This window comes from Pristiophorus japonicus, chromosome 15 (genome assembly GCF_044704955.1).
Source record: "Pristiophorus japonicus isolate sPriJap1 chromosome 15, sPriJap1.hap1, whole genome shotgun sequence".
Classification (NCBI taxonomy): Eukaryota; Metazoa; Chordata; class Chondrichthyes; family Pristiophoridae; genus Pristiophorus; species Pristiophorus japonicus.
Genome location: NC_091991.1, coordinates 95409387 through 95432038, shown reverse-complemented (window position 1 = coordinate 95432038; position 22652 = coordinate 95409387). Strand labels below are relative to the sequence as shown.

Genomic DNA, 22652 nt, shown 5'->3' with positions numbered 1-22652 from the left:
AAGTCGGGTATGCTTTGGCCCACACAGCGTCTGCAGTTGTAGAACCTGTGTAGGCTGCTCGCTGGCTTCAGGTGGTCTCTCACCAGTGTGCTCAACTCCTCAAATGACTTGTTTGCTGGTTTCTCGGGTGCCAGCAGGTCTTTCATTAAAGCGTATGTTTACGAGCCACAGCTGGTCAAGAGATGGGCTCTTCTCTTTTCTGCCTTATCGTCACCCAGCCAGTCTTTGGTCACAAAGCTTTGCTGGAGCCTTTCGATAACGTCATCCCAATTGTCTCCAGTATTGTATTTCTCATCTGAGCTGTTGGTAGCCATTCTGAGGATTCTGTGATCCCGTAACTCGTCGCCACTGTTAAGTCCTGACTCTACTGACTTACACGAGACACATGCTAAAGTCAAGGTCACTCCGGACCTGCACCTTTAATTCCAGCTCTCCAGCGCTGCAGTTGCCTGAGACCTCCCTTTATATACCTCAGTGGGGCAGGTATGGAGTGTCTCCTGCAAGTGCACCCCTGGTGGTAAGGTATGCTTATTGTTACAGGTCATATCCAGTTACAGTCATGTGTACCATGGTAAGATACAGTTATATACAGTAATGTGAGATACATCACAGTGAGCACCTGCTCCACACGTGGAAGGTGAAGAACGACCCAAAGTGTGACTGTGGCCCTGAGTCCCAGACCCTGGAACACCTCACATCAACCTGCCCACTGAGATCTGTAGTGGGGGGCTCCTCATTTCTCCACTCGGCATCTCAGGAGGCCATGGAATGGAGAGCCAAACTAGGCATCCCATAATAAGCTCCTCCCATCATACAGAAGTAGTACGGGTTCGTTCTATACACAGGGTGTAACAGGCAAGCAGCTCCCCGGGTCACATGGGTTCATTCGATACACAGGGTCAGTGGTGACAGGAGTCACTGCGTACATAGGGTCAGTGGGGACAGGGGTCACTGTGTACACAGGGTCAGTGGGGACAGGGGTCACTGTGTACACAGGGTCAGTGGGGACAGGGGTCACTGTGTACACAGGGTCAGTTGTGTTAGGGGTCACTGTGTACACAGGGTCAGTGGGAACAGGGTCACTGTGTACACAGGGTCAGTGGGGACAAGGGTCACTGTGTACACAGGGTCAGTGGGGCCAGGGGTCACTGTGTACACAGGGTCAGTGGGGAGAGGGGTCACTGTGAACACGGTCAGTGGGGACAGGGGTCACTGTACACAGCGTCAGTGGGGGCGAAGGCTACTCTCTATCTGCCGGAGGGACCAACTCACTTGTTTGTCTTGCTGCCTAATTAGTGCCTCACGCCTTAAAATTTCCTAAAACATAAAAACACAGAAACAAATCCATCAGTAAAGCTCAGGATCAATTCTCTATACAGTGCAACGGGCAATCGTCTACCCCGGAATCATTTTCAACATGTATATGGCAGACATGCCCTGCACTAAATCCCGGAAGTTCGCCTATGCCAATGACACAGCACAGCTGAGACAGGCGTCAACGCTAGAGGAAGCAAGTCAAATGCTCACAAGCGAGCTGGACCTACTGGAACACTATTTCCAGAGAAGACAGTAGTGTCGGTGTTCCAATTGAACACCGACAGGAAAGAACTAACGTTTCCTTCTGCAGAAGGCAAATTACCCAGGAACCCCACCCACAACACCTGGCCATCACCCTGCACACGACTCTCACCATCGGCCCCATCTCACCAACACCGGCCAAAGAGCAAGAAGCAGAGTGCACCTGGTCCACAAACTGACTGGAACATCATGGGGGAGCACAGGCTGAACACTTGGCACTGCAATAGTGTCCTAGTCTCCTGTGCTGCAGAATACTGCTCTACCTCATGGTCCTGCAGCCGCCACACAAAGAGCGTGGACTTACAGCTCAACGCCGCCATGCGCACGGTGTCAGGGACGCTGAAGTCTGCTCCAATGAGTAGTTCCTGGTGCTGTGCCACATTTCCCCCCTGCCATTCGCCTCGAAGCCACCGTGCCCCGTGAGATGGAAAAAGATCAGGAGCAACATCGGCCTTCCCATTTACAAAGCCCTGAAAATCCCACCACAAAAGAGTTTAAAATGGCGTGGCCATTCTGGGAAACAGCAGCAAATATTCACGCAGCTCGTATCGACCCACCGTCCAGATGGAGGGAATCGTGGGACGCAGGCAATGTAAAGAACCAACAGCCCATCACTGACCCACAGCAGAGGTCCCTACCCTCCACCTCCCTCGGAGACAGTGGACACACTCGACCCAATCCGCACGGGACACGGACTCTGTGACCACCTGGTCCACACGTGGAAAGGGAGGGACGACCAAAAGTGTGACTGTGGCCCTGAGTCCCAGACCCTGGAACACCTCACATCAACCTGACCACTGAGATCTGTAGTGGGAGGCTCCTTATTTCTCCACCCGGCATCTCAGGAGGCCATGGAATGGAGAGCCAAACTAGGCATCCCAGAATAAGCTTCTCCTATCATACAGAAGTAGTACAGGATCGTTCTCTACACAGGGTGTAACAGGGAACATGCTCCCCGGGTCACATGGGTTCATTCGGTACACAGGGTCAGTGGGGACGAAGGCTACTCTCTCCCTGCCGGAGGAACTAACTCACTTGTTTTACTGGCTGCCTGGCTGTTGTATGACGTCGGACAAGATCCTAAAATATAAAAATACGGAAACAAATCCATCAGGAACATTTCTCTGCACAGTGTAACGGGGAAAGGGTTCCCAGGGGTACACAAGATCAATTTATACACAGGGTCAGTGGGGTCAGGAGCCACTGTGTACACAGCGTCAGTGGGGTCAGGGGTCACTCTGTACACAAGGTCAGTGGGGACAGGGATCACTGTGTACACAGGATCAGTGGGGTCAGGAACCAGTGTGCACAAGGTCGGTGGGGTCAGGGGTCACACTGTACACAGGGTCAGTGGAGTCAGGGGTCACACTGTACACAGGGTCAGTGGGGACAGGGGTCACTGTGTACACAGGGTCAGTGGGGTCGGGGTCACTCTGTACATAGGGTCAGTGGAGTCAGGGGTCATTCTGTACACAGGGTCAGTGGGGACACGGGTCACTCTGTACATAGGGTCAGTGGGGTCAGGGTTCACTGTGTACACAGGGTCAGTGGGGTCAGGGCTCACTGTGTACACAGGGTCAATGGGGTCAGGGCTCACTGTGTACACAGGGTCAATGGGGGCGAAGGCTACTCTCTATCTGCCGGAGGGACTAACTCACTTGTTTGGCTGGCTGCCTGGTTAGTGTCTCACGTCCTAAAATATCCTAAAATATAAAAACACAGAAACAAATCCATCAGTAAAACTCAGGATCAATTCTCTACACACTGTAACGGGCAATGGTCTACCCGGAACATCTATATGGCGGGCAATGCTGCACCAAATCCTGGAGGTCCACCTATGCCGATGACACAGCTGTGCTGACACAGGCATCATTGCTAGAGGTGGAAAGTAGGCTCACAATCGAGCTGGACTTACTAGAACGCTCCCTCCTGACCTGGCGTCTCCGCCCCAATCCAGAGAAGACAGTAGTGTTGGTGTTCCATCTGAACACCGCCGGGAAATCATAGAATCATAGAAATTTACAGCACGGAAGGAGGCCATTTTGGCCCATCACGTCCGTATCAGCCGACCAAGAGCTATCCAGCCTAATCCCACTTTCCAGCTCTAGGTCCATAACCCTGTAGGTTACGGCACTTTAAGTGCACATCCAAGTACTTTGTAAATGTGGTGAGACTATCTGCCTCTACCACCCTTTCAGGCAGTGAGTTCCAGACCCCCACCACCCTCTGGGTGAAGACATTTCCCCTCAAACCTTCCACCAATTACTGTAAATCCATGCCCCCTAGTTGTTGACCCCTCTGCTAAGGGAAATTGATCTGTCCTATCCACTCTATCTAGGCACCTCATTATTTTATACACCTTGATAAGGTCTCTCCTCAGCCTCCTCTGTTCCAAAGAAAACAAACCCAGCCTATCCAATCTTTCCCATTATCCAAAATTCTCCAGTCCAGGCAACATTCACATAAATCTCCTCTGTACCCTCTCTCGTGCAATCACATATTTCCTGTAATGTGATGACCACAACTGCACACAGTACTCTAGCTGTGGCCTAATTAGTGTTTTATACAGTTCAAGCATGACCTCCCTGCTCTTGTATTCCATGCCTCAGTTAATAAAGGCAAGTATTCCGTATGCTTTCTTAACCACCTTTACCTGGCCTGCTACCTGCAGGGATCTGTGGATCTGTACTCCAAGATCTCTTTTTCTCCTTTACACTTCTCAGTATCCTCCCATTTAACGTGTATTCCCTTGCCTTGTTAGTCCTCCCCAAATGCATTACGTCACACTTCTCCTGATTGAATTCCATTTGCCACTGTTCTGCCCACCTGACCAGTTCATTGATATCTTCCTGCAGTCCACAGCTTTCTTCTTCATTATCAACCACACAGTCGATTTTAATATCATCTTCAAACTTCTTAATCATATCCCCAACATTCAAGTCTAAATCAATGATATACAGGTATACTGCAAAAAGCAAGGGACCCAGCACTGAGCCCTGCGGAACCCCACTGGAAACAGCCTTTCAGTCACAAAAACACCCGCCAACCATTACACATTATGCTTCCTGTCTCTGAGACAATTTTGGATCCAACTTGCCACTTTGCCCTGGATCCCATGGGCTTTAACTTTTGTGACCAGTCTGCCATGTGGGACCTTATCAAAAGCCTTTCTAAAATCCATATAAACTACATCATACGCACTGCCCTCATCGACCTTCCTTGTTACTTTCTCAAGAAATTCAATCAAGTTAGTCAGATATGTCCATGCTGACTGTCCTTGATTAACCCGTGTCTTTCTAAATGAAGATTTATCCTGTCACTCAGAATTTTTCCAATAATTTTCCCACCACTGAGGTTAGGCTGACAGGCCTGTAATTATTTGGTCTATCCCTTTCTCCCTTGTTAAACAAAGGTGTCATGTGAGCAGTCCTCCAGTCCCCCCGCACCACACCTGTAGCCAGAGAGGATTGGAAAATGATGGTCAGAGCCTCTTTTGCTTCTCATAACAGGCTTTCATCTGGGTCTGAGGATTTATCCACTTTCAAAGCTGCTTAGCTCCTTAATACTTCCCCTCTCTATGTTTATTTCATCTAATATTTCACATGCCACCTCCCTGATAACATAAGAAATAGGAGCAGGAGAAGGCCATATGGCCCCTCGAGCCTGACCAGTTCATTGATGATTGCAACATCTGCATTGCCCCTCTCTTTTGTGAAAACAGACGCAAATTAATCATTGAGAACCATACCCACGTCTTCCGCCTCCACACACAGATTACCTTTATGCTCTTTAATAGGTCTTTCTTTAGTTATCCCCTTGATCTTAATGTATTTATAAAACATCCTCTGGGTTTCCTTGAACTCAACGTTTTCTCCTGCCTATCAACCCTACCCACAATACCTGGCCGTCACCCTGCACACGACTCTCACCATCTCATCGACACCGGCCAAAGAGCAAAACCCAGGGTGCACCAGGTCCACAAATTGGGACATCATGGGGGAGTACAGTCTGAACATTTGGCACTGCACAGGGTCAGTGGGGTCAGGGGCCACTGTGTACACAGGGTCAGTGGGGTCAGAGGTCACTGTGTACACAGGGTCAGTGGGGTCACTGTGTACACAGGGTCAGGGGTCACTGTGTACAGGGTCAGTGGGGTCAGGGGTCACTGTGTACACAGGGTCAGTGAGGTCAGGGGTCACTGTGTACACAGGGTCAGTGGGGTCAGGGGTCACTGTGTACACAGGGTCAGTGGGGTCACTGTGTACACAGGGTCAGTGGGGTCACTGTGTACACAGGGTCAGGGGTCACTGTGTACAGGGTCAGTGGGGTCAGGGGTCACTGTGTACAGGGTCAGTGGGGTCAGGGGTCACTGTGTACACAGGGTCAGTGAGGTCAGGGGTCACTGTACTCAGGGTCAGTGGGGACAGGGGTCACTGTGTACAGAGGGTCAGTGGGGACAGGGGTCACTGTGTACACAGGGTCAGCGGGGACATAGAAACATAGAAAATAGGTGCAGGAGTAGGCCATCCGGCCCTTCGAGCTTGCACCACCATTCAATATGATCATGGCTGATCATTCCCTCAGTACCCCTTTCCTGCTTTCTCTCCATACCCCTTGATCCCTTTATCTGTAAGGGCCATACCTAACTCCCTCTTCAATATATTCAATGAACTGGCATCAACAACTCTCTGCGGTAGGGAATTCCACAGGTTAACAACTCTCTGAGTGAAGAAGTTTCTCCTCATCTCAGTCCTAAATGGCCTACCACATATACTAAGACTGTGTCCCCAGATTCTGGACTTCCCCAACATCGGGAACATTCTTCCCGCATCTAACTTGTCCCATCCCGTCAGAATTTTATATGTTTCTATGAGATCCCCTCTCATCCTTTTAAACTCCAGTGTATAAAGACCCAGTTGATCCAGTCTCTCCTCATATGTCGGACCCGCCATCCCGGGAATCAATCTAGTGAACCTTCGCTGCACTCTCTCAATAGCAAGAACGTCCTTCCTCAGATTAGGAGACCAAAACTGAACACAGTATTCCAGGTGAGGCCTCAACTGCAATAAGACCTCCCTGCTCCTGTACACAAATCCCCTAGCTATGAAGGCCAACATACCATTTGCCTTCTTCACCACCTGCTGTACCTGCATGCCAACTTTCAATGACTGATGTACCATGACACCCAGGTCTCGTTGCAGCTCCCCCTTTCCTAATCTGCCACCATTCAGATAATATTCTGCCTTCGTGTTTTTGCCTCCAAAGTGGATAACCTCACATTTATCCACATTATAATGCATCTGCCATGCATTTGCCCACTCATTTAACCTGTCCAAGTCACCCTGCAGCCTTTTAGCGTCCTCCTCACAGCTCACACTGCCACCCAGTTTAGTGTCATCTGCAAACTTGGAGATATTACACTCAATTCCTTCATCTCAATCATTAATGTATATTGTAAAGAGCTGGGGTCCCAGCACTGAGCCCTGTGGCACTCCACTAGTCACTGCCTGCCACTCTGAAAAGGACCCGTTTATCCCGACTCTCTGCTTCCTGTCTGCCAACCAGTTCTCTATCCACGTCAGTATATTACCCCCAAAACCATGTGCTTTGATTTTGCACACTAATCTCTTGTATGAGACCTTGTCAAAAGCCTTTTGAAAGTCCAAAAACACCACATCCACTGGTTCTCCCTTGTCTACTCTACTAGTTACATCCTCAAAAAATTCCAGAAGATTTGTCAAGCATAATTTCCCTTTCATAAATCCATGCTGACTTGGACCAATCCTGTCACTGCTTTCCAAATGCGCTGCTATTTCATCTTTAATAATTGATTTCAACATTTTCCCCACTACTGATGTCAGGCTAACCGGTCTATAATTACCCGTTTTCTCTCTCCCTCTTTTTTAAAAAGTGGTGTTACATTAGCTACCCTCCAGTCCATAGGAACTGATCCAGAGTCGATAGACTGTTGGAAAATGATCACCAATGCATCCACTATTTCTATGGCCACTTCCTTAAGTACTCTGGGATGCAGACTATCAGGCCCTGGGGATTTATCGGCCTTCAATCCCGTCAATTTCCCCAACACAATTTCCCACTTTATAAGGATATCATTCAGTTCCTCCTTCTCGCTAGACCCTCGGTTCCCTCGTATTTCCGGAAGGTTATTTGTGTCTTCTTTCGTGAAAACAGAACCAAAGTATTTGTTTAACTGGTGTGCCATTTCTTGTTCCCCATTATAAATTCACCTGAACCTGACTGCAAGGGACCTAGTGTAGACGGGTCACTGTGTACACAGGTTCAGCGGGGACAGGGGTCACTGTGTACTCAGGGTCAGTGGGGTCAGGGGTCACTGTGTACACAGGGTCAGTGGGGACGAAGGCTACTCTCTATCTGCAGGAGAGACTAACTCACTTGTTTTACTGGCTGCCTGGCTATTGTCTGACGTCTGAAAAGATCCTAAAATATAAAAACACAGAAACAAATCCATCAACAAAGCTCAGGATCAATTCTCTACACAGTGTAGGGCAATGTGTATCTAAGGAGTTTATTTTAAGTTTCTAATTCGAATGGAGTGGCAGCTGCTGCCCATAACCTGAGATTCCTGTGCCACGTGGGAACTTCAGCACGATGCTCACGTCCCAGAGGCCCACGATGCAGGGAGTGCCTCAAAATCATGCTGAGAGTTTCTGAACTTGAGGGGCAGCTGGATTTACTGCCGGGCATATGAGTGGCTGAGTGTTTCCTCGATCGCAGCTTCTAGGAGGTGGTCACCCCAGAACCAGACAGTGTTCAGAATAGCCAGGGGGTGGCCACCCGGAAGGGTAGGAAGAAGCAGACAGTGCAGGGATCCTCCGGGAGTGTGGCACTCTCACACCCACATTCAGCACTGAATACTGGCAAGGGGGATAACACCTCCAAGGAGTGCAGTGCCAAGCCTGGCACCGTGAGGCAAAGGAATGCACAGGGGGCTACAGCGAAGTATAGGAACACCATAATTGGGCATTCGATAGTCAGGGGGACAGACAGGCAGTTCTGCAACCATCGACACAAGACCCGTTTGGTAGGTTGCCTCCCTAGTGCCAGGGTAAGGGACATCACGGAGAGGGTGCAGAACATTCTGCGGGGGTGGTGGTGGGGGGGGGGGGGGGGGCAGGGGAAGAACCAGAGGTCGTGGCCCATGTTGGAACCCACGACGTAGGGAAGAAGTGATTTGAGGTCCTGCAGTCAGAGTTTAAGGAGCTAGGCAGGAATCTCTGGATTACTCCAAGTGCCACGTGCTTGTGAGCTTAGAAAGAAGAGGATACGGCAGTTGATGAGTGGCTAGAGACATGGTACAGGAGGGAGGCTTCAGATTCCTGGGACATTGGGACCAGTTGTGTGGCAGGAGGGACCCATTCAAGATGGACGGGTTGCACCTGAACAGAGCTGGGACCAATATCCATGCGGGCAGGCTAATTAGTGCTGTGGGGGTGGGGGGGGTTAAACTAATTCGTCAGGGGGTTGGGCACCAGGATGTCGTGTTAAAAAGTAGAAACAAGGTGCCCCGAGGACTGGGACAGACAGTTCGAGTTAGAAATAATAAAGAATTAGGTGGGATCATAGAAAATACATCAGAGGTCTAAGTTAGGTTTGGAGTTGCATGTGTGTAAATGCACAAAGTGTGGTTAAAGGCGTTTGATAAGGTACCACATACTAGGCTTGTCAGCAAAATTGAAGCCAATTGGAAAAAATGGATACAAAATTGGATACAGGATAGTAAACAAGAGAGTTGTGATGAATGGCTGTTTATCAGACTGGAGTGAGGTACATAAATATTTGAAGGTTGCAGGACAGGTTAACAAGGCAGTTAATAAAGCATTTGGTAGCCTGGGCTGTATAAATAGAGGCAATGAGTGCAAAAGACAGCGGGGTGAAATTGGCAGGTCGAAGCACCTCCGGGGGTTGCTAAGAGATCACAAAAGTGTTTTTCCCTGGTGGGGGGGGTGGGGGTGGGGGTGGGGCGCTACTGGCTCCCGTGGAATTGCGCGAGAGCGCAAAATTGGTCGTGCCCCGCCCCCGCTGGCAGCGCCCCAGGCCATTACGCCTCCGCTGATAATATCATCACCGTGTGTGGGGACGCCTTTCCGCCACGTGCCAGCCCCACGACCGAAATTGGGCAGCGCCCCACGAGCTTGCTGCTGACAATGTTAACGCCAGCCTCGTGGGTCGTGATCTGGGCCGCCACTCTCCATTCGTGGGGCGAACGTTAAAGGGGAACTCTGCGCCACAATTTACATTTTTTGGCCGACTTACCGGCCCAGTCTCGTAGCGGATTTCCACGGGCTCCGTGCCGCGATGGCGCAGCCCAGGACTCCGCTTCAGTGCAAGGCTGTGGCCACAGCACCTCACATCATTTATAAAACATCCTTTGGGTTTCCTTGAACTCAACGTTTCCTCCTGCCCATCAATCCCACCCACAATACCTGGCCGACACCCTGCACACGACTCGCACCCATCGGCCCATCTCACCAACACCGGCCAAAGAGCAAAACCCAGAGTGCACCTGGTCCACAAACTGACTGGGACATCATGGGGGAGCACAGGCTGAACACTTGGCACTGCATAGGGTCAGTGGGCACAGGGGTCACTGTGGACAGGGGTCACAGTGGGGACAGGGATCACAGTAGGGACAGGGGTCACTCTGTACACGGGGTCAGTGGGGTCAGGGGTCACTGTGTACATAGGGTCAGTGAGGACAGAGGTCACTGTGTATACAGGGTCAGTGGGGTCAGGGGTCACTGTGTACACAGGGTCAGCAAGGATGAAGGCTCCTCTCTATCTACAGGAGGGACTAACTCACTTGTTTCTCCGGCTGCCTGGGACTTGTCTCACGGTCTAAGTCACCCTAAAATATAAAAACATAGAAATGAATCCATCAACAAGGCTCAGGGTCAAGGTCAGCCATGGCTCCATGGGTAGCACTCTGCACTCGAGGGACTTGAACACAAAAAATCTAGGCTGACACTCCAGTGCCATACCGAGGGAGTGCTACACTGTTGGAGGTGCCGTCTTTCGGATGAGACATTAAACCGAGGTCCCTGTCTGTTCCCTCAAGTGGACGTAAAAGATCCCATGGCACTATTTCGAAGAAGAGCAGTGTCCTGGCCAATATTTATACCTCACCAACAGAACAAAAAATCTGATTCTCTGCTCATTGCCACATTGCTGTTTGTGGGAGCTTGCTGTGCACAAATTGGCTGCCGCGATTCCCACATTACAACAGAGACTGCACTCCCAAAAAGTACTTCATTGGCTGTAAAGCGCTTTGAGATGTCCGATTGTCGTCAAAAGCGCTATATAAATCCAAATCTTTCTTTTTTTCCTGAATCGAGAGAACTTTGGAAGATTATAGTTGAGGTATCTGCAATATTCTCACCTACTCCCTTTAAACTCCTGGGATTGAAAGCATCTGGTCCTGGGGACTCGCCTCTCTTTAGTGCAATTATTTTTGTCATGAGTTAATTTGCTTACGTTAATTTTGGCGAGTCTCCGTCCCTGATTCAATATTAGTTTCCTTGGGATGTCCAGCATGCTAACCTCTTCCTCTGCTGTAAATACTGACGCAAAGTAATTATTTAACATGCCACCATTTGCTTATCACTGACAATCTCACCATTATCAGTTTTCAAGGGGATCAAAATTGCTCCTGACAACACTTTTTTTTGTAATATAATTGTAAAAATGTTCATGTTGATTTTGATATCCTTTGCAAGTTTCTTTTCATACTCCCTTTTTGTAGCTCTTACTATGTGTTTTGTCACCTCTTGTTCTTCGTATCTGTTTCAGTCGCCAGGATCTCTGTTATTTTCTCCAAATTTTTAATGCTTTTCCTTTTAGTTTTATGGTGTCTCTTACCTCTTTAGTCATCCATGGCTGTTTTTTCTGGAAAGTACCTTCGGAGTATAAACTGGTTCTGTATCACATTAAATTCTTTATTGAACACCTTCCACTAATGCTGTGTCCATTTACCATTAACAGATTTGCCAGAAGATAAAAGAATGCAGAAAATGGGGTTGGAGCAGTCGACTGCAGCTGAAGACCGAGAACTGACAAAGTGACAATGGGCTGAAGGGCCTCTCGTGCAGCTGTAATGTCTACAATTCAATGACACGCAAACAATATTTCTCCTAAAACCACTCAGCCACCGAAATGTGGCTTATTGATCGATCGCCAGTGGGGAGCGGAAAGAGTAGACGCTGGTGAACAGCAGAGGGAGGAGATACTAGTGATCACCCGAGGGACAGCGGTAGCGGTCACTGGTAAACCCCAGTAGTAAGCAGGGGCCATAGGCACCAGTGAACTGTGGCGAACAGGGGTCGTGGCTAGGAGTGAACCCCAGTAGTAAGCAGGGGATAGTGGGCAGTAGTTAACACAGTAGGGAGTGGGGTTAGAAATGGTGAGGGGAGGGGGACAGGTATGATCAGTGAGGGGAGGGACAGGTATGATCAGTGAGGGGAGGGACAGGTATGATCAGTGAGGGGAGGGACAGGTATGATCAGTGAGGGGAGGGACAGGTATGATCAGTGAGGGGAGGGACAGGTATGATCAGTGAGGGGAGGGACAGGTATGATCAGTGAGGGGAGGGACAGGTATGATCAGTGAGGGGAGGGACAGGTATGATCAGTGAGGGGAGGGACAGGTATGATCAGTGAGGGGAGGGACAGGTATGATCAGTGAGGGGAGGGACAGGTATGATCAGTGAGGGAGGGACAGGTATAATCAGTGAGGGGAGGGACAGGTATGATCAGTGAGGGGAGGGACAGGTATGATCAGTGAGGGGAGGGACAGGTATGATCAATGAGGGGAGGGACAGGTATGATCAGTGAGGGGAGGGACAGGTATGATCAGTGAGGGGAGGGACAGGTATGATCAGTGAGGGGAGGGACAGGTATGATCAGTGAGGGGAGGGACAGGTATGATCAGTGAGGGGAGGGGACAGGTATGATCAGTGAGGGGAGGGACAGGTATGATCAGTGAGGGAGGGACAGGTATGATCAGTGAGGGGAGGGACAGGTATGATCAGTGAGGGGAGGGACAGGTATGATCAGTGAGGGGAGGGACAGGTATGATCAGTGAGGGGAGGGACAGGTATGATCAGTGAGGGGAGGGACAGGTATGATCAGTGAGGGGAGGGACAGGTATGATCAGTGAGGGGAGGGACAGGTATGATCAGTGAGGGGAGGGACAGGTATGATCAGTGAGGGGAGGGACAGGTATGATCAGTGAGGGGAGGGACAGGTATGATCAGTGAGGGGAGGGACAGGTATGATCAGTGAGGGGAGGGACAGGTATGATCAGTGAGGGGAGGGACAGGTATGATCAGTGAGGGGAGGGACAGGTATGATCAGTGAGGGAGGGACAGGTATGATCAGTGAGGGAGGGACAGGTATGATCAGTGAGGGAGGGACAGGTATGATCAGTGAGGGAGGGACAGGTATGATCAGTGAGGGGAGGGGACAGGTATGATCAGTGAGGGGAGGGGACAGGTATGATCAGAGAGGGGAGGGGACAGGTATGATCAGTGAGGGAGGGACAGGTATGATCAGTGAGGGGAGGGGACAGGTATGATCAGTGAGGGAGGGGCAGGTATGATCAGTGAGGGGAGGGACAGGTATGATCAGTGAGGGGAGGGACAGGTATGATCAGTGAGGGGAGGGACAGGTATGATCAGTGAGGGGAGGGACAGGTATGATCAGTGAGGGGGACAGGTATGATCAGTGAGGGGGACAGGTATGATCAGTGAGGGGAGGGACAGGTATGATCAGTGAGGGGAGGGACAGGTATGATCAGTGAGGGAGGGACAGGTATGATCAGTGAGGGAGGGACAGGTATGATCAGTGAGGGAGGGACAGGTATGATCAGTGAGGGGAGGGACAGGTATGATCAGTGAGGGGAGGGACAGGTATGATCAGTGAGGGCAGGGACAGGTATGATCAGTGAGGGGAGGGACAGGTATGATCAGTGAGGGGAGGGACAGGTATGATCAGTGAGGGGAGGGGACAGGTATGATCAGTGAGGGAGGGACAGGTATGATCAGTGAGGGGAGGGGACAGGTATGATCAGTGAGGGGAGGGACAGGTATGATCAGTGAGGGGAGGGACAGGTATGATCAGTGAGGGGAGGGACAGGTATGATCAGTGAGGGGAGGGACAGGTATGATCAGTGAGGGAGGGACAGGTATAATCAGTGAGGGGAGGGACAGGTATGATCAGTGAGGGGAGGGACAGGTATGATCAGTGAGGGGAGGGACAGGTATGATCAGTGAGGGGAGGGACAGGTATGATCAGTGAGGGGAGGGACAGGTATGATCAGTGAGGGGAGGGACAGGTATGATCAGTGAGGGGAGGGACAGGTATGATCAGTGAGGGGAGGGACAGGTATGATCAGTGAGGGGAGGGACAGGTATGATCAGTGAGGGGAGGGACAGGTATGATCAGTGAGGGGAGGGACAGGTATGATCAGTGAGGAGAGGGACAGGTATGATCAGTGAGGGAGGGACAGGTATGATCAGTGAGGGAGGTGACAGGTATGATCAGTGAGGAGAGGGACAGGTATGATCAGTGAGGGAGGGACAGGTATGATCAGTGAGGGAGGGACAGGTATGATCAGTGAGGGAGGTGACAGGTATGATCAGTGAGGAGAGGGACAGGTATGATCAGTGAGGGAGGGACAGGTATGATCAGTGAGGGGAGGGGGACAGGAGTCAACACGTTGCATGTTGAAGTTCCCTGGGCTGGTCGCCTGCTCCTAGTTTAGTTGCTGTCTCTCCCTGGCACTCTGATACCCACGCTCTGCACGGCTACTCCTGCTGGACAGTATGCCCTCCAACAGTGAATCTCCTCATCTCCATCCTACAACACACAGCTATTTGGAATTGGGACTCAGAGTTAATTGAATCATTACTTCCTGGTTGAACTAGTCGCCTCAGTTCTTTTTTTCACTTTTCTCACAAGATTGAACAAATGACTCATCGGAAGGCCTGGTTGCTAACACCCCAACCGCTCCTGTGCTCCCACAGCTTACCTTTGGTCCCCGCTTGCGAGTGATGCTCTGTCCCAGCCTGCTGAAGAATGAGATGGGTGATTTTGTGGCAGCCACAATGGTGGACTTATCGTGAAAACTCAGCAAGTATTCTGTGAATGAGAAACGAAATCCCATAAATACTTTGAAGTGCACACAGATCTTGAAACTCACAGACACTGAACTAAACAGACTGAATCTCCCACAGTGGATCACTAACCTACCCATCGGCCAATAAGTAACTTTATGACAGAGAATAGTCTCATTAACTCCCCCACTAGAGGGCCCATATACACTGGTAAAGGTTCTCATCAACTCCAGCCACAAGGAACAGCACTTCCCTCCTGCCTGAAAGACAATCGCTCACCTCTACTCTGCTTTCTGTCTCTTGGTCAATTTTATAGCCATGTAGCCATGTCGCTTTAATCCTATGGGCTTCAATTATGTTAACAAGTCTATTCGTGGTACTTTATCAAACGTTTTCTTTAAAGTTCATATATATATCATCAACTGCACGACCCTCATCCACCTTCTCCGTTACTTCATCAAAGAACTCTATCTAGTTAGTCAAGCATGATTTGCCTTTAAAAAATCACCGCTAGCTTTCAACAGCAAAGTCATATTTATATAGCACCTTTAACGTAATAAAACATTCCAAAGCACTTCACATGAGTGTTACCAAAAGAAATGTTTGGATATCAAGCCATATAAGAAGTTGTTCGGGCAGATGACCAACGCTTCGTCAAAGAGGTAGGTTTTAAAGAGAGTCTTAAAGGAAAAAAGAGAAGTCGAGAGGTGGAGAGGTTTAAAGAGGGAGTTCGGCAGCTTAGGGCCCAGGTAGCTGAAGGTGCGGCCACCAATGGTAGACCATTTAAAATCAGGGATGTTCAAAAGGCCAGAATAGGTGCAGCGCAGAGGTCTGGGGGAATTATAGAGCTGGAGGAGATTCATCATATCATAGGCAGTACCTCGAGTGAGTTCTCAGGTGACTGCACAGTTAATACAGGAATTACAGTCTGTCACAGGTGGGACAGATAGTTGTTGAAGGAAAGAGTGGGTGGGACTGGTTTGCCGCTCGCTCCTTCCGCTGCCTGTGCGTTTTCTGCATGCTCTCGGCAACAAGACTCAAGGTACTCAGTGCCTCCCGGATGCCGGCTTCTAATAAGGTCACTCATGGTAGGCTGGTCATGAAGGTTAAAGCCCATGGGATCCAGGGCAAAGTGGCAAGTTGGATCCAAAATTGGCTTTGAAGTAGGAAGCAAAGGGTAATGATTGATGGATGTTTTTGTGACTGGAAGGATGTTTCCAGTGGGGTTCTGCAGGGCTCAGTACTGGGTCCCTTGCTTTTTGTGGCCCCCTAACAGTAGCAACTCTGTTGGTCGGAGCATAAACCAGGAAATAGGGGGGCTTGTAAAAAGGGAACAGTAATGATCATGGGTGATTTTAGCCTCCATATTGATTGGACAAATCAAATTGATCTGGGTATACTTGAGGAGGAGTTCATAGAGTGCATACAGGATGGGTTCCTTGAGCAGTATGTAACAGAACAGCCAGTGGGCAGGCTATCTTACATCTGGTCCGGTGTAATGAGACAGGATTAAGAAACAATCTCCTAGTAAAGGATCCCCTTGGAATGAGTGATCATAGCATGATTGAATTTCAAATTCAGATGGAGGGTGAGAAAGTTGGATCTCTAACCAGCATACTAAGCTTAAATAAAGGTATGAGGGCAGAGTTGGGTAAAGTGGACTGGGAAAATAGATTAAAGTGTAGGACAGTTGGTGTACATTTAAGGAGATATTTCACAACTCTCAAGAAAAATATATTCCAGTGAGGAGGAAAGGGTGTAAGAAAAAAGGTAACCAACCATGGCTAACTAAAGAAATAAAGGATGGTATCCAATTAAAAATAAGGGCATACAAAGTAGCCAATACTAGTGGGAGGACAGAAGATTGGGAAGCTTTTAAAAGCCAGCAAAAAATGACTAAACAATGATTAAGAAAGGGAAGATAGACTATGAAAGTAAACGAGCACAAAATATAAAAACAGATAGCAAGAGTTTCGACAGATATATTGGGCCCAAGTTTCCACATGATTTGCGCCTGATTTTTAGGAGCAAATGGTGGAGAATGGACTATCTTAGAAATCGCAATCCTCCACATTTTTTTTTCTGCAGTTCTAGTCAGGTAGAACAGTTCTACTTTGGAACAGAATTTTTTTCTTCAAAAGGGGGCGTGTCCGGCCACTGACGCCTGATTTGAAAGTTTCCACAGTGAAAACGTACACCAAACTAAAGTAGAATGGAGCAAGTGAAGATTTTTGTAGAACTGAAAAAACCTGTTCTACACATTAAAAAATCAGGCGCAGGTTACAAATTAGGCGTCCAGAACGAGGTTGGGGGGGGGGGGGGGGGGAAAGTCATTAAATTCTATAATAAATCCTTATTTATACTTATACAAATATTATACAAATAAATCCAACCTGAATAAACATTTATAAGCAAAGAAAAGATTAAATAAACCATCTTCCTATCTGTGTGAAAGTGCTTCAGGCAGGCCTTTTGGGACCGAAGGCTGAATGGGCCGGCCCGTGACTTCGGGCAGGGCCCGTCCCCAGCACCAGATTTACAGGTAGGTGGCGTTGGGTTGGGTTGGGTCGGTTCGGTTCAGTTCGGGGGGGGAAGGGAGAGAGAGAGAGAGGGGGGAGGGGGAGAGAGAGAGTGAGGGGGGGGGAGAGAGAGAGAGGGGGGGAGGGAGAAAGAGAGAGAGAGAGAGGGGGGGAGGGAGAGAGAGAGAGGGGGGGAGGCAGAGAGAGAGGGGGAGGGAGAGGGAGAGAGAGAGGGGGGGAGGGAGAGGGGGGGGAGGGAGAGAGGGGGGGATGGGGAGAGAGAGAGAGGGAGAGAGGGGGGGAGGGGGAGAGAGAGAGAGAGAGAGAGAGAGAGAGAGGGGGGGAGAGAGAGGGGGGGAGGGAGAGAGAGGGGGGGGAGGGAGAGAGAGAGTGAGGGGGGGGAGGGAGAGAGAGAGTGAGGGGGGGAGGGAGAGAGAGAGAGAGAGGGGGGGAGGGAGGGAGAGAGAGAGAGAGAGAGAGAGAGAGAGAGAGAGGGGGAGGGAGAGAGAGAGAGGGGGGGAGACGGAGAGAGAGAGAGAGGGGGGGGACGGAGAGAGAGAGAGAGGGGGGGGGACGGAGAGAGAGAGAGAGGGGGGGAGGGAGAGAGAGAGAGAGAGGGGGGGGAGGGAGGGAGAGAGAGAGAGAGAGGGGGGAGGAGGGAGGGAGAGAGAGAGAGAGAGAGAGAGAGAGAGAGAGATAGGGGGAGGGAGAGAGAGAGAGGGGGGGAGACGGAGAGAGAGAGAGAGGGGGGGGACGGAGAGAGAGAGAGAGGGGGGACGGAGAGAGAGAGAGAGGGGGGGGGACGGAGAGAGAGAGAGAGAGATTGGGAGGGAGAGAGAGAGAGGGGGGGAGAGAGAGCGAGGGGGGGGAGGGAGAGAGGGGGGGGAGGGTGAGAGAGGGGGGGGAGGGAGAGAGAGAGAGGGAGGGAGAGAGAGAGAGAGAGGGGGGAGGGAGAGAGAGAGAGAGAGTGGGGAGGGAGAGAGAGAGGTGGGGGGAGGGAGAGAGAGAGAGGGGGGAGGGAGAGAGAGAGAGGGGGGAGGGAGAGAGAGAGAGAGAGAGAGAGGAGAGAGGGAGAGAGAGGGGGAGGAGGTCAGGTCGGATCCAGTCCGGGAGCGGGAGTCGGGTCGGGTCGGGTCGGGTTGGGGGTCGGGAGCGCGGGTCGGGTTGGGTCCAGTCGGGGGGGCGGGGAGCGGGAACAGGTGCACGGGTCGGGTCGGGTCCAGTCGGGGGGGCGGGGAGCGGGAACAGGAACGCGGGTCGGGTCGGGTCCAGTCGGGGAGCGGGAACAGGAGCGCGGGTCGGGTCGGGTCCAGTCGGGGGTGCGGGGAGCGGGAACAGGAGCGCGGGTCAGGTCGGATCCAGTCGGGGGTGCGGGGAACGGGAACAGGAGCGTGGGTCGGGTCGGGTCCAGTCGGGGGTGCGGGGAGCGGGAACAGGAGCGCGGGTCGGGTCGGATCCAGTCGGGGAGCGGGAACAGGAGCGCGGGTCGGGTCGGATCCAGTCGGGGAGCGGGAACAGGAGCGTGGGTCGGGTCGGGTCCAGTCGGGGGTGCGGGGAGCGGGAACAGGAGCGTGGGTCGGGTCGGGTCCAGTCGGGGAGCGGGAACAGGAGCGTGGGTCGGGTCGGGTCCAGTCGGGGGTGCGGGGAGCGGGAACAGGAGCGCGGGTCGGGTCGGATCCAGTCGGGGGTGCGGGGAGCGGGAACAGGAGCGCGGGTCGGGTCGGGTCGGGTCGGGTCGGGTCCAGTCGGGGAGCGGGAACAGGAGCGTGGGTCGGGTCGGGTCCAGTCGGGGGTGCGGGGAGCGGGAACAGGAGCGCGGGTCGGGTCGGGTCCAGTCGGGGGTGCGGGGAGCGGGAACAGGAGCGCGGGTCGGGTCGGGTCGGGTCCAGTCGGGGAGCGGGAACAGGAGCGTGGGTCGGGTCGGGTCCAGTCGGGGGTGCGGGGAGCGGGAACAGGAGCGCGGGTCAGGTCGGATCCAGTCGGGGGTGCGGGGAACGGGAACAGGAGCGTGGGTCGGGTCGGGTCCAGTCGGGGGTGCGGGGAGCGGGAACAGGAGCGCGGGTCGGGTCGGATCCAGTCGGGGAGCGGGAACAGGAGCGCGGGTCGGGTCGGATCCAGTCGGGGGTGCGGGGAGCGGGAACAGGAGCGCGGGTCGGGTCGGATCCAGTCGGGGAGCGGGAACAGGAGCGTGGGTCGGGTCGGGTCCAGTCGGGGGTGCGGGGAGCGGGAACAGGAGCGCGGGTCGGGTCGGATCCAGTCGGGGGTGCGGGGAGCGGGAACAGGAGCGCGGGTCGGGTCGGGTCGGGTCGGGTCCAGTCGGGGGTGCGGGGAGCGGGAACAGGAGCGCGGGTCGGGTCGGGTCCAGTCGGGGAGCGGGAACAGGAGCGCGGGTCGGGTCGGGCCCAGTCGGGGAGCGGGAACAGGAGCGTGGGTCGGGTCGGGTCCAGTCGGGGGTGCGGGGAGCGGGAACAGGAGCGCGGGTCGGGTCGGGTCGGGTCGGGTCCAGTCGGGGAGCGGGAACAGGAGCGTGGGTCGGGTCGGGTCCAGTCGGGGAGCGGGAACAGGAGCGTGGGTCGGGTCGGGTCCAGTCGGGGAGCGGGAACAGGAGCGTGGGTCGGGTCGGGTCCAGTCGGGGAGCGGGAACAGGAACGCGGGTCGGGTCGGGTCCAGTCGGGGAGCGGGAACAGGAGCGTGGGTCGGGTCGGGTCCAGTCGGGGGGGCGGGGAGCGGGAACAGGAGCGCGGGTCGGGTCGGGTCCAGTCGGGGAGCGGGAACAGGAGCGTGGGTCGGGTCGGGTCCAGTCGGGGGTGCGGGGAGCGGGAACAGGAGCGCGGGTCGGGTCGGATCCAGTCGGGGGTGCGGGGAGCGGGAACAGGAGCGCGGGTCGGGTCGGGTCGGGGTGGCGGAGAGCGGGGACAGGAGCGCGGGTCGGGTCAGTCGGGGGGGGAGCGGGTGTCGGTCTGGTCCGGAGGCAGGGGGGAACGGGTGTCGGGTCTGGTCATGGGGGGGGGGGGGGGAAGCAGGAGCTGGCCGTGGGAGGAGCCTTATTCACGCAGCCTCAGTGAGGCCATTCGGCTAGGGGCTGCGTGCTTCAGGCCCCTCCCACACAGTTCGGCGCCTGGAGCTACTGCACTTGTGTGCCCACTGTAGCGCGCATGTGCAGAGGTCCCGGCACTGTTTTCAGCGCAGGGACCTGGCTCCGCCCACCCCACAGCTCGTGCTGGCTGCGCCGAGGGCCAGAGGACCTGCAGGGAGGTGAAGAATACGGAGGATTTTTTTAGGCGCACTTTGTGGCGCGAAAAACGGGCGTCTAGGTCGGGACTGCGCCGTTCTAGGCGCGTGTGGAAACTTGGGCCCATAAAAAGGAAAAAAAAGAGTGGCTAAAGTAAATGTTGGTGCTTCAGAGGACGAGACCGGGGAATTAGTAATGGGGAACATGGAGATGGCAGAAACTCTGAACAAATATTACGGTAGAGGACATGAACAATATCCCAACAATGGATAGTCAAGGGGCTATGGGGGGGGTAGGAACTTAACACAATCACAATCATTAAGGAGGTGGTACTCAGTAAGATAATGGGACTAAAGGCAGATAAATCCCCTGGACCTGATGGATTGCATCCTAGGGTCTTAAGAGAAGTAGCGGCAGGGATTGTGGATGCATTGGTTATAATTTACCAAAATTCCCTGGATTCTGGGGAGGTCCCAGTAAATTGGAAAACTGCAAATGTAATGCCCCTCTTTAAAAAAGGAGGCAGACAAAAAGCAAGAAACTATAGGCCAATTCGCTTAACATCTGTGGTCGGGAAAATGTTGGAGTCCATTATTAAAGAAACAGTAGCAGGACATTTGGAAAAGCAAAATTCGGTCAGATAAGGTCAGCATGGATTTATGAAGGGGAAGTCATGTTTGACAAATTTTCGCGAATTCTTTGAGGATGTAACGAACAGGTCGGATAAAGGGGAACCAGTGGATGTGGTGTATTCGGATTTCCAGAAGGCATTTGACAAGGTGCCACATAAAAGGTTACTGCACAAGATAAAAGTTCACGGGGTTGGGGGTAATATATTAGCATGGATAGAGGATTGGCTAACTAACAGAAAAGAGAGTCGGGATAAATGGTTCATTCTCTGGTTGGCAACCAGTAACTAGTGGGGTGCCGCAGGGATCAGTGCTGGGACCCCAACTATTGACAATCTATATTAACAACTTGGAAGAAGGGACTGAGTATAACGTAGCCAAGTTTGTTGACGATACAAAGATGGGAGGAAAAGCAATGTGTGAGGAGGACACAAAAAATCTGCAAAAGGACATAGACAGGCTAAGTGAGTGGGCAAAAATTTGGCAGATGGATTATAATGTTGAAAAGTGTGAGGTGATGCACTTTGTCAGAAAAAAATCAAAGAGCAAGTTATTATTTAAATGGAGAAAGATTGCAAAGTGTTGCAGTACAGCGGGGCCTGGGGAATACTTGTGCATGAAACACAAAAGGATAGTATGCAGGTACAGCAAGTGATCAGGAAGGCCAATAGAATCTTGGCCTTTATTGCAAAGGGGATGGAGTATAAAAGCAGGGAAGTCTTGCTGCAGCTATACAGGGTATTGGTGAGACCACACCTGGAATACTACGTGCAGTTTTGGTTTCCATATTTACGAAAGGATATACTTGCTTTGGAGGAAGTTCAAATAAGGTTCACTAGGTTGATTCCAGAGATGAGGAGGTTGACTTATGAGGAAAGGTTGAGTAGGTTGGGCCTCTACTCATTGGAATTCAGAAGAATGAGAGGTGATCTTATCGAAACGTAAAAGATTATGAGGGGGCTTGACAAGGTTGATGCAGAGAGGATGTTCCCACTGATGGGGGAGATTAGAACTAGAGGGCATGATCTTAGAATAAGGGGCCGCCCATTTAAAACTGAGATGAGGAGAAATCTCTTCTCTCAGAGGGTTGTAAATCTGTGGAGTTCGCTGCCTCGGAGAGCTGTGGAAGCTGGGACATTGAATAAATTTAAGACAGAAATAGACAGTTTCTTAAACGATAAGGGGATAAGGGGTTATGGGGAGCGGTCAGGGAAGTGGAGCTGAGTCCATGATCGGATCAGCCATGATCTTATTGAAAGGCAGAGCAGGCTCGAGGGGCCATATGGCCGTCTCCTGTTCCTATTTAGATTTGAATATAGGGAGTATGATTAAGAAGTTTGCAGACGACACTAAAATTAGCTGTGTGGTTGATAATGAAGAGAAAAGTCATGGACTGCAGGAGGATATCAATCTCCTGGTCAGGTGGGCAGAGCAGTGGCAAATGGAATTTAATTGAGAGAAGTGTGAGGTGATGCACTTTGGGAGGGCTAATAAGGAAAGAGTATACACATTAGGCGGTAGGCCACTTAATAGTGTAAATGAAC

At 51.9% G+C, this 22652-nt stretch overlaps 1 protein-coding gene across 3 annotated transcripts in view; it reads right to left on the bottom strand.

Annotated features, from left to right (window-relative positions):
* The window catches only part of mical3a (microtubule associated monooxygenase, calponin and LIM domain containing 3a), a 637446-nt gene that overhangs the window by 355390 nt on the left and 259404 nt on the right, over positions 1–22652 (bottom strand). For all 3 annotated transcript variants that reach the window (XM_070900720.1, XM_070900722.1, XM_070900721.1), the window contains exon 14: positions 14644–14753. In XM_070900720.1, coding sequence (XP_070756821.1) covers positions 14644–14753 — 110 coding nt within the window. The remainder of the gene's footprint in view (positions 1–14643; positions 14754–22652) is intronic.